The sequence below is a fragment of the Salmo salar genome, chromosome ssa12 (genome assembly GCF_905237065.1).
Source record: "Salmo salar chromosome ssa12, Ssal_v3.1, whole genome shotgun sequence".
Taxonomy (NCBI): Eukaryota; Metazoa; Chordata; class Actinopteri; order Salmoniformes; family Salmonidae; genus Salmo; species Salmo salar.
This window is the reverse complement of record NC_059453.1, coordinates 27,894,996-27,907,137: the sequence shown is the minus strand read 5'-3', so window position 1 is coordinate 27,907,137 and position 12,142 is coordinate 27,894,996. Positions and strand designations below refer to the sequence as shown.

At 40.9% G+C, this 12,142-nt stretch overlaps 1 protein-coding gene across 2 annotated transcripts in view; it reads left to right on the top strand.

Annotated features, from left to right (window-relative positions):
- LOC106564712 (VPS10 domain-containing receptor SorCS1) overlaps positions 1 to 8,320 on the top strand; it is a 157,557-nt gene extending 149,237 nt beyond the window's left edge. Inside the window, exons 24-27 of one of the 2 annotated variants that reach the window (XR_006757943.1) lie at positions 4,292 to 4,391; positions 5,066 to 5,171; positions 6,052 to 6,217; positions 6,575 to 8,320. Coding sequence is in view for 1 of the 2 variants with exons in the window: in XM_045691193.1 (XP_045547149.1) it covers positions 4,292 to 4,391; positions 5,066 to 5,171; positions 6,048 to 6,217; positions 6,575 to 6,639 (441 nt within the window). In the remaining variant the exon portion in view is untranslated. Of the gene's footprint in view, positions 1 to 4,291; positions 4,392 to 5,065; positions 5,172 to 6,047; positions 6,218 to 6,574 lie in introns of both variants that reach the window. The other variant, XM_045691193.1, reaches the window with a different exon arrangement.
- The last annotated feature ends 3,822 nt before the right edge of the window (positions 8,321 to 12,142 follow it).

The following is a 12,142-nucleotide window of genomic DNA, read 5'->3' as shown; positions in this document are numbered from 1 at the left end:
ATATTCTGTCTCTTATACTGTATGGTGAAGTGTATTGAGAGGTTATATGCAGTTTAGATACAGTTGGATTTGATTTAGTGTTGATCTATAGACTAGCGGTCAAGAGCATTGGGACAGTAACCGGAAGGTTGCTCGTTTGAATCTCTGCTCCGACTAGGTAAAACATTTGTTAATCAGTCACATGCGCCGAATACAACAAGTGTAGACCTTACCATGAAATGCTTACTTACAAGCCCTTAACCAACCATGAATGCAGTTCAAGAAAGAGTTAAAAAAATATTTACCAAATGAACTAAACTAAAAAATAATAAAAAGTAACACAATAAAATAACAATAATGAGGCTAATAACGATACAGTGGTTTAGTCTAAGGTAATTTGTACATGTAGGTAGAGTGACTATGCATAGATAATAAACAGCGAGTAGCAGCAGTGTAAAAACAAATGGGGGGGTCAATGTAAATAATCCAGATGGCCATTTGATTAATTGTTCAGCAGTCTTATGGCTTGGGGGTAGAAGCTGGATAAAAAACATACCCGATTTAATCTGGTTACCACTCCTACTCAGTAACTAGAATATGCATATACTTATTACATATGGATAGAAAACACCCTAAATTTTCTAAAACTGTTTGAATGGTGTCTGTGAGTATAACAGAACTCAAATGGCAGGTCAAAACCTGAGAGATTCCTTTACAGGAAGTGGCCTGTCTGACCATTTATTGTCTTTCTTTGACATCTCATTCCATTACAAAGGATCTCTGCGGTAACGTGACACTTCCGACGACTCCAATAGGCTCGCAGAGCCCGGGAAAAACCTGAATGTCGTCATTCCAGCCCCAGGCTGAAACACATTATCGCCTTTCTCAAGTGGAGATTCCCTGTCGGAATATTATCGCTTTTCTACGAGAAAAATGTCGTAAAAATTGATTTTAAACAGCGGTTGACATGCTTCGAAGTACTGTAATGGAATACTTAGAATTTTATTGTCACGAATTGCGCCAAGCGCGTGACACTTCTTTACTATTTCGGATAGTGTCTGGAACGCACGAACAAAACGCCGCTATTCGGATATAACGATGGATTATTTTGGACCAAACCAACATTTGTTATTGAAGTAGCTGTCCTGGGTGTGTATTCTGACGAAGACAACAAAAGGTAATGACATTTTTATAATAGTAAATATGATTATGGTGAGTGCTAAACTTGCCGGGTGTCTAAATAGCGAGCCCGTGATGCCTGGGCTATGTACTTAGAATATTGCAAAATGTGCTTTCACCAGAAAGCTATTTTAAAATCGGACATATCGAGTGCATAGAGGAGGTCTGTATCTATAATTCTTAAAATAATTGTTATGCTTTTTGTGAACGTTTATCGTGAGTAATTTAGTAAAATGTTAGCGAATTCCCCGGAAGTTTGCGGGGGGTATGCTAGTTCTGAACGTCACATGCTAATGTAAAAAGCTGGTTTTTGATATAAATATGAACTTGATTGAACAAAACATGCATGTATTGTATAACATAATGTCCTAGGGTTGTCATCTGATGAAGATCATCAAAGGTGAGTGCTGCATTTAGCTGTCTTCTGGGTTTTGGTGACATTATATGCTGGCTTGAAAAATGGGTGTCTGATTATTTCTGGCTTGGTACTCTGCTGACATAATCTAATGTTTTGCTTTCGTTGTAAAGCCTTTTTGAAATCGGACAGTGTGGTTAGATTAACGAGAGTCTTATCTTTAAATGGCTGTAAAATAGTCATATGTTTGAGAAATTGAAGTAATAGGATTTTTAAGGTTTTGAAAATCGCGCCACAGGATAGCCGTGGCTGTTACGTAGGTGGGACGAATTCGTCCCGCCTAGCCTAGAGAGGTTTTAAGGAGCCTTTTGGTGCTCTGGTACTGCTAGCCATGTGGTAGCAGAGAAAACAGTCTATGACTTGGATGACTGGAGTCTCTGACAATGTTTTGGGCTTTTCTCTGACACCGCCTAGTATATAGGTCCTGGATGGCAGGAAGCTTGGCCCCAGTAATGTACTGGGCCGTACGCACTACCCTCTGTAGCGCCTTACGGTCAGATGCCTAGCAGTTGTCATACCAGGAGGTGATGCAACGTGTCAGGATGCTCTCGATGGTGTAGCTATAGAACGTTTTGAGGATCTGGGGACCCATGCCAAGTCTTTTCAATCTCCTGAGGGGGAAAAGGTTTTGTCGTACCCCGGCTTGGTGTGTTTGGACTATGATAGTTCGTTGGTGATGTGGACACCAAGGAACTTGAAACTCTTGACCCGCTCCACTACAGCCCCGTCGATGTTAACGGGGGCCTGTTCGGCTCGCCTTTTCCTGTTGTCCATGATCAGCTCATTTGTCTTGCGCACAAATATATGAGCAATATACACTGCTCAAAAAATAAAGGGAACACTTAAACAACACAATGTAACTCCAAGTCAATCACACTTCTGTGAAATCAAACTGTCCACTTAGGAAGCAACACTGATTGACAATAAATATCACATGCTGTTGTGCAAATGGAATAGACAACAGGTGGAAATTATAGGCAATTAGCAAGACACCCCCAATAAAGGAGTGGTTCTGCAGGTGGGGACCACAGACCACTTCTCAGTTCCTATGCTTCTTGGCTGATGTTTTGGTCACTTTTGAATGCTGGCAGTGCTTTCACTCTAGTGGTAGCATGAGACGGAGTCTACAACCCACACAAGTGGCTCAGGTAGTGCAGCTCATCCAGGATGGCACATCAATACGAGCTATGGCAAGAAGGTTTGCTGTGTCTGTCAGCGTAGTGTCCAGAGCATGGAGGCGCTACCAGGAGACAGGCCAGTACATCAGGAGACGTGGAGGAGGCCGTAGGAGGGCAACAACCCAGCCGCCTTTGTGCAAGGAGGAGCAGGAGAAGCACTGTCAGAGCCCTGCAAAATGACCTCCAGCAGGCCACAAATGTGCATGTGTCTGCTCAAACGGTCAGAAACAGACTCCATGAGGGTGGTATGAGGGCCCGACGTCCACAGGTGGGGGTTGTGCTTACAGCCCAACACCGTGCGCCACTGGCGCCCTGTGCTCTTCACAGATGAAAGCAGGTTTACACTGAGCACGTGACAGACGTGACAGAGTCTGGAGACGCCGTGGAGAATGTTCTGCTGCCTGCAACATCCTCCAGCATGACCGGTTTGGCGGTGGGTCAGTCATGGTGTGGGGTGGCATTTCTTTGGGGGGCCGCACAGCCCTCTGTGCTCGCCAGAGGTAGCCTGACTGCCATTAGGTACCGAGATGAGATCCTCAGACCCCTTGTGAGACCATATGCTGGTGCGGTTGGCCCTGGGTTCCTCCTAATGCAAGACAATGCTAGACCTCATGTGGCTGGAGTGTGTCAGCAGTTCCTGCAAGAGGAAGGCATTGATGCTATGGACTGGCCCGCCTGTTCCCCAGACCTGAATCCAATTGAGCACATCTGGGACATCATGTCTCGCTCCCTCCACCAACGCCACGTTGCACCACAGACTGTCCAGGAGTTGGCGGATGCTTTAGTCCAGGTCTGGGAGGAGATCCCTCAGGAGACCATCCGCCACCTCATCAGGTGCATGCCCAGGCATTGTAGGGAGGTCATACAGGCACGTGGAGGCCACACACACTACTGAGCCTCATTTTGACTTGTTTTAAGGACATTACATCAAAGTTGGATCAGCCTGTAGTGTGGTTTTCCACTTTAATTTTGAGTGTGACTCCAAATCCAGACCTCCATGGGTTGATAAATTGGATTTCCATTGATTATTTTTGTGTGATTTTGTTGTCAGCACATTCAACTATGTAAAGAAAAAAGTATTTAATAAGATTATTTCTTTCATTCAGATCTAGGATGTGTTGTTTAAGTGTTCCCTTTATTTTTTTGAGCAGTATATTTCCCTCACTAACTTTAAACATCAGCTTTCTGAGCAGCTAACCAATAGCTTCAACTGTACATACCCCATCTGTAAATAGACCATTCAATCTACCTACCTTATCCCCATATTGTTTTTATTTACTTTTCTGCTCTTTTGCACCGCATCATCTGCACATCTGTCACTCCAGTGTTAATTTGCTAAATTGTAATTACTTCGGTACTATGGCCTATTTATTGCCTTACCACCTCATGCCATTTGCACACACTGTATATACTCTTTTCTCTGATATAAAAAGCTCCAATAAGTTGATTTAGAAATCCTAATACTCTAATTATTATGTAAATCGATGCGCATATACTTTAAATTGATGTTTTTTTGTTGTGTTTGTCTCTCCCTCTCTAGCTCTCTGAAATCTTGCTTAGCGCCCTCAACCAAAACCTGGTCCAGTTCACCCTTCGGCCTGGGGTCCAGGTCACAGTATACGCTGCACATTTGTCAGCAGGTAAGTGTCTGCATCTCTTCGAATACAAATACCTGCATTTTGTTTGTGTTTGCTCGGTGTATTGAGGATAACTGGGTCTTTTTAATGACTATATAGATCGATAGAGATAGTTCTAGATAGAAATAGAGAGCCAGGGCCCGTATTCAAAAAGTGTCTCAGAATACGACTGCTGATCTAGGATCAGTTTTGCATTTTAGATCATAACAAATAAGATTATATGGAAAGGGAGGACCTGATCCTAGATCAGCACTCCTACACTAAGACTCTTTGTGAATACAGGCCCAGGAGGTCTATTTCCTGCCCAGCGACTAACACCCCCCCCAACCCTGTTGTCTGATTGGCTCCCATCATGTAGCTACACAGAGACATTCAGAGAGTGAGCATCGTTACAAGTATGTGTGCCTCTTCCTTTTGGGGATGCTGCTACTGTCCTAGGGGCTTATAAGATAAAGAGTAAGAGAAGTCAATAAATACTTACCGTATCAAAAACGTAATCACAATACAATTTTATGTATTTTTTAATAAATTATTTTGTTATGTTTTGTATTTTATTAATTAGTAGGTGTCACTTTTCATGTTGACTTCTTAAACGCATGATTTACTTGTTCTCTATGGAAACTGTTTGGAATTCAATGTATACTGTACTGTGTGACTCTTGTCTCCCACTTCTACAGCGCCCCTAGTGGACACGAGTGAGAACCACAGCGGTTCGGCCATGCTGATGCTGCTGTCAGTTGTGGTTCTGGGTTTGGCGATATTTGTCGTCTACAAATTCAAAAGGTACAGTGCTCATGATATACTATAGAGATGATCTCTATAACCCATATCTGGTTGTAAGTTGCCAGGACGTTGGGAGAATGTTACTAACCAAGTGGGAACGTTCCTGAGTGTTGACAAAACATTTTGAATTGGCTAGGACACTGAGGAGTGATCTATGATCTCACTGTTCGACTAGGGTCTAATCCCACTTCTGACACCAATTGTGAGCTATGAGCTACAGTATAATTATGGTTATACATCAGAAAGTACATTGGGGAAAATTACTAACCAAATGGGAGTTACTGAGTGTCTAGACATTTGGCATTTAACAAAAATACTGTCTATCAAACGTCTGTGTGAAAACTTTCAGTTTCAAGGGAGAAATGGCTTATCTCTTTCAACTTTCTTAGAATCCTTTTGTCGAGGCATTTTCTCTGTCCGCAAATGAAATGCCAGTCAGCCTTCAGGCATTATCAATATTTAGCCCTTTGAGCTTTGCTAGTTGACCTTTCTGAAATGTTAAATTATTTCCATCCACCATGGTACAGTTCTGTGTGAAAGGGCAGTAGGGGTCAATGAGACGAGATCTATAGAGAGAAACAGAAGAGGGAGAGCGAAACAACGCATAGGTCTTAGAACATAAATGTGTTTATACAGTAGAATGTCTAATTGCGTTTTTACATACAACTATATATACAAAATTAGACATAAGGCCGGAAGGCATTGAAACAAAGCATTTAAGTCAACTGGGTATATCTCCTGGGTGCGGCTACACATTATTGGGTTGTAAAGAGGAGCATCAGAATTATTTGGTCCCCGAAGCAGGCAATCCCTCTCCCATTTTATTAGTCTGGCAAATTTCTTTATCCCCCGTCTCATTGTAAATCTTTCCTCAAGGAAGATCCCAGGCCTCAACGTCTATGCGCAGATGCAGAACGAAAAAGAACAAGAAATGATCCCGAGTCCAGTAAGTCCGACGGAAAGCACCCTGGTGTCCCCGAACACTCCGAGGGAGCTGGTGACTTCTCCGGAGCTTATGGACACAGAGTTGAACATACGGCCCATCGGTGAATGAATACGCCACTTTTATAAAACTGTTTTTCTTTTTCTTTTCTTTTTTTTAATGAGTTACTAAGTCTAGTACTACAAATTTTATTTAACTTCTACTGCAATTTCTTGTCATATAATTACATTTGTTCCATCGCTTTCACATACTATATCGGTTGCCATGAATATAATCTTTTGTCATTCACAAAAGATACTGTCACTGAGGTTTTGATTAATAAATTGATAGCCCCATTCCACTCAAGGTTTGAGCAAGAGCCTCATTCATTGTGGAGAAATGTGACTTAACTCATACTGACTCGAATGTCTTCTGACATCTTTCCTCATGTCTCTGTCTCCCATCATTTTCTCCTTTAAAGGATGCATCAAACCTCACGCACATGTCAAGTTCTCAACGGAACTCCCCACGTACATCAACGTTTAAAAACTCTGGACAACTCCGAAAACAGCAACTCCATTCTGTGTCATGGACTTTTTGAATCATTTGAGCGGACACAATGGTTTTGAGCTTTATACCTGTGCATGTTGGACTTTACTGACTTTGCTGACACTTACTGTGCTCTGTGAAAACCAGAAGAAACTGTATACAGGTTTTTTTTTTTATACATAATATATGTCTATCCAATAAAAAATAATTTTTAATGAAATGTATTTATACAAAGTCAAGTACATAACTACAAATGGAAAGCCAGCATGATCTAAAGAAAAAAATGCATAAAAAACAACTCTTTTGGTTAGCTTACTGTAAGTGTCTTACATCCTTTTTCGCTACTGTGTGTCGCTAACAGAGGTGGTACACTATTTATTCATAAGAATATACTTTAAAGTATATAATTGAATTTAAAATCACATTTATTTTGTAAATCATGAATGTCTGTGATATTTGTGTATTTTAATAACAAATTGCAAACTGAAAACGATATCAATTATTAATACAACCATTTTGTTTCCGTTCCGTTCACTGTCTCGCGAAAAGCTGATTATGGCACAATACACTTTTGTACTAAAATGTTTTGTTTTTGCTTACAATGTAGTAATTCGAAGACAGATACAGGGTTTGGTTGTCTCTCTTGATTTGGTGATTTTATTGAACTTTGCTGTTAATCTCTACACTATGAGCTATATTTAACGAGAAACACTAGTTGTATGACACTTTGTTTTTTTCCCAGTGTAATAGCTTGCCTGAGAACCATGGTGCTAGCCTGCTACCATGATAGGGACTTCAAGATAAGTCAATGTAGATTCATTAAGTTTTCAGTTCCCTCTGACACCATGCATTAGTTACACTTGATTTCATAGAAGAGAAATGGGCAGAAGACAGTTATTTGGCGGGCATCAAAATCAGTCAATATCCTCTCAAAGTAACCTTTTTTCCCGAAGTTAACTGATGTCCCAATTTGGAGGTTGCGAAAGTTAAAATGAAAAACAGCTGCTTTAAGATGAAATATCAAATGGAGCGTTCAGAGTGAAACAAGAGTGGGCTGCCTTTTAGAGCAAGACACACCAGGGCATTGAAATCGGGAGAACAGAACAGCAAGTCTAGTCGGGAATTTAGTTAATGTAGCCAGTCAAGCTCAATGCTGGTTAAGGTTGGTGACACATTTAGGCTAATGTCCCCCAGTCTTGGCCTCGTGTTCTCCATCTCTGTAGCGTATTATACCCCCTTTCAAGAACCAAAGGAAATAGAGCGCAGACAGTAGAGGATGGTAGGGTACATGGATGGTTAACTTGTTTTGAGAAGCAGGGTTAGACGCAGTCGAACCCTGAAGTGTTCTGACAGACGTGATTGTTTGGTTGATGGTTATGGCATTTCAGAAGGCCCTTATTGTCCTTGTCGTTCCATAAAGACAATTATGGTGGAAAAATGTGGATATTTCTGAAATGTTCATGTAACCATTATTCTACTGTAGCTGGACAGTGATGCTAAAATATTCCAAGTGACTTGAACTATGTAGCATACATATTGTATACACACATACGAACACCCACCCACCAACACACAACCTAGAATGTACAGTACCAGTCCAAAGTTTGGACACCTACTCATTCAAGGGTTTTTCTTTATTTTTACCTTGTATAATAATATTGAAGACATCAAAACTATGAAATAACACATGGAATCATGTAGTAACCAAAAAAGTGTGAGATTCTTCAAAGTAGCCATCCTTTGCCTTGATGACAGCTTTGCACTCTCTTGGCATTCTCTCAACCAGCTTCACCTGGAATGCTTTTCCAACAGTCTTGAAGGAGTTCCCACCTATGCTGAGCACTTTATGGCTGCTTTTCCTTCACTCTGCAGTCCAACTCATTCCAAACCATCTCAATTGGGTTGAGGTCGAGGGATTATGGAGGCCAGGTCATCTGATGAGGCACTCCATCACACTCTTTCATGGTCAAATAGCCCTTACACAGCCTGGAGGTGTATTTTGGGTCATTGTCCTGTTGAAAAACAAATGATAGTCCCACTAAGCGCAAACCAGATTGGATGGTGTATCGCTGCAGAATGCTGTCATAGCCGTGTTGGTTAAGTATGCCTTGAATTCTAAATAATTCACAGAGTGTCACCAGCAAAGCACCATCACACCACCACCTCCATGCTTCACGGTGGGAACCACACATTCAGAGATCATCTGTTCACCTACTCTGTGTCTCACAAAAACATGGCGGTTGGAACAAAACATCTAAAATTTGGATTAATCAGACCACCGGTCTAATGTCCATTGTCCATTGCTCATGTCTCTTGGCCCAAGCAAGTCTCTTCTTCTTATTGGTGTCCTTTAGTAGTGGTTTCTTTAGAGCAATCCGACCATGAAGGTATGATTCACACAGTCTCCTCTGAACAGTTGATGTTGAGATGTGTCTGCTACTTGAACTCTGAAGCATTTATTTGGGCTGCAATTTCTGAGGCTGGTAACTCTAACGAACTTATCCTCTGCATCAGAAGTAACTCTGGGTCTTCCTTTCCTGTGGCGGTCCTCATGAGAGCCAGTTTCATGATAGCGCTTGATGGTTTTTGCTACTGCACTTGAAAAAAACTTTCAACGTTCTGGAAATGTTCTGCATTGACTGACCTTCATGTCTTAAAGTAATGACGGACTGTTGTTTCTCTTTGCTTATTTGAGCTGTTCTTGCCGTAATATGGACTTGGTCTTTTACCAAATATGCTATCTTCTGTATACCACCCTAGTCACAACACAACTGATTGGCTCAAACTCAGGAAAGAAGGAAAGGAAAGAAATTCTACAAATTAACTTTTAACAAGGCACACCTGGTAATTGAAATGAATTCCAGGTGACTACCTCATGAAGCTGGTTGAGAGAATGCCAAGAGTGTTTAAAGCTGTCATCAAGGCAAGGCAAAGGGTGGCTACTTTGAAGAGTCTCAAATATATAATATATTTAGATTTGTTTAACACTTTTTTTTTGGTTACCATATGATTACACATGTTATTTCATAGTTTTGATGTCTTCACTATTATTCTACAATGTAGAAAATAATAAAAATAAAGAAAAACCCTTGAATGAGTAGGTGTGTCCAAACCTTTGACTGGTACTGTAAATCAAGAAAGAAACAGGACAGTGTTCATGTCTATGACCTTAGAAATAAGAGGCCTTTTCACATAGATATGGACTGGACTAACTCATTGTTACATTGCGATCTTCCAATAGTGTTTCATAACAAAGCTTCTTAGATATTTCAATATAAAAAATACAGCCCATTCTCTGGTTTAAATAATGTATATTTGAGGCTGCATGCTAGTACTTTTTTAAATAACAAACCTAATTTCATCTTGTTTATTTTGTTTAATTTTTTACTTACAAATCGACAAGAACACAGTAATTTCCTCTCAGAAAGAATACTATAAAGTTGCTATTATTTTATGTATATCAAAAACTATGACATTGTAACAGCTTTTGGCTAATGTTTTAACAAATGACTGGTTGAACTACAGAATATATAACTCCATCAGAGCAGCAGGAAACTCTAGCAATATGACCCTATATTTACTCCTGATTATCATCACATTAAAGGATTTGAGAGACTTTTCTGAGTGAATGGTCTCTTTTAACGTAGGTCCTCGAATAACAAGCTTTCGTGCTCCATATAAGTATTTTTGACCTATAGAACAATGGCGGGGCTCTCAGAACCACCCCTTAGGCAATATTCAGCTGAGAACGAATCCACCAGGCCCAAGTTAAGCACCTTCTGCCTTTGAATCCTTCAGGTTCACATATGGAGGCGGACAGGTGGAACTTCCTGGAAGCTCTCCTGGCAAGTGATAGGGAAACTCTGGGCCAGGATGTTCAGACATATTGTGATGTCACAGGACAGGATGTTATAACATACTGTGATGTCACAGGACAGGAACCCAAGGTGTGGGCTGGGCTGTATACGAACGACAGACTAGCTAGAGTAAGAAACGGGCATGTCCAGTTCTCAACAGCCCGAATGTCTTTGTTTCTAAAGCAGTTCTAATATGGACATTGCAAAACCTTGTTTAACATCTGAAACAAGGTCTGATTTCTACCAGTGAAACCAGCAGTATGGTGTTCATTTTAGGACATTATCCAGATGTGTGAAGGCATTAAAAGGAAACCAGCAGACACTCACACTTCACGAGGACTTGATTTTGTTCATCCCTAAGCTATAACTTCGCTCTCTTCCCCCATAGAGTTAGTGAGATTATTTTTGTAGACAGAGTTTTATTACTGTAAAGCTTTTATATAAAAATACAAAAGTTTAGGTGTACAATGTTTTTTGTTTTGACCTTAAATGTGCTGTGTGTAATTGTTTTATGCATTTACAATCATATTTATTAAATGGAAAGAAAGTTGATGTTAAGTGTTTTCATTTTCTTACAATATTTGTAAAAAAAAACAATACTATGTATTTGAGGGAAGTTATATTCAACCTATAAAGAAAATTGAATCAAACAGGTGTTGGTATTTTCTTATCCAGGCATACATGACAAATACATTGACAAATGTTGCATTTACCTTTACATGCATACTTGGTAAATACAATGACAAATTTATTTTCTCATATGCATACTTCGAGAGATATATAAATTGACATGCAGATGTGACTTAGCATCTCATAAGTGATTCCAGTAATGGTGTACTTGAAAATATGTCAACTTTAAGTAATAGCACAAACCTTACCATGCATAAAGCACTCAATATAGCCTATTCTTTTATCACAACAATGACTTCACTATAAAATCCTCATCACGCTTCCTGTCCTGTGAGGGTATCTGAGGCAACATAACGCAAGAGTGGTGATAATTCTGACGGTAATACAGAACCCTGTGTCCCTAACAAAGGGTTAATGGGAGAGGGAGAAAGAGAGGGAGCGATGGAGAGCGTGACAGAAAGAGAGAGGGAGTGAAAGAGGCAGAAAGATGATCAAGCGATAGAGACAGATGGAGAAGAGATGGGGATAGGGACAGAGATATGGAGGGAGGGAGAGAGAATGATGTAGGTGAGAGAGAGAGCGAGAAAGACCGAGAGGGGGAGAGGGAGAGCAGAATTGAGAAAAAGAGAAAGACAATGGAAAGAGAGATGGAGACTAGAAAAGTAACGTCCGGGGCCATTAGTGATGCATGGTGACGCTGCATCAGACTGACTTGAGGGACTCTTTAATCGTTCAAAGTCAGACCAGGGCCGGTGCCCTGGGAGACGGAGGGGAGATTAACAAAAGATCAATGCCAACAGGGGGCCAGCCCAGCGCTCCCTACTGCTGCTCCTGACATCTCAAGGAAATGGACTGCAGTGCCCCCAGAGACCCAGCAGCTAGAGCACACATCACAGCACAGTGTAGCCCTGCTGCCTATATAGGGCTGGTATTATTAGACTGACGGTAGAGACACACAGACACAGAGTAGGGCGTTTAACACTGTTGAAGTAAAACATGCGATGATGACGTTC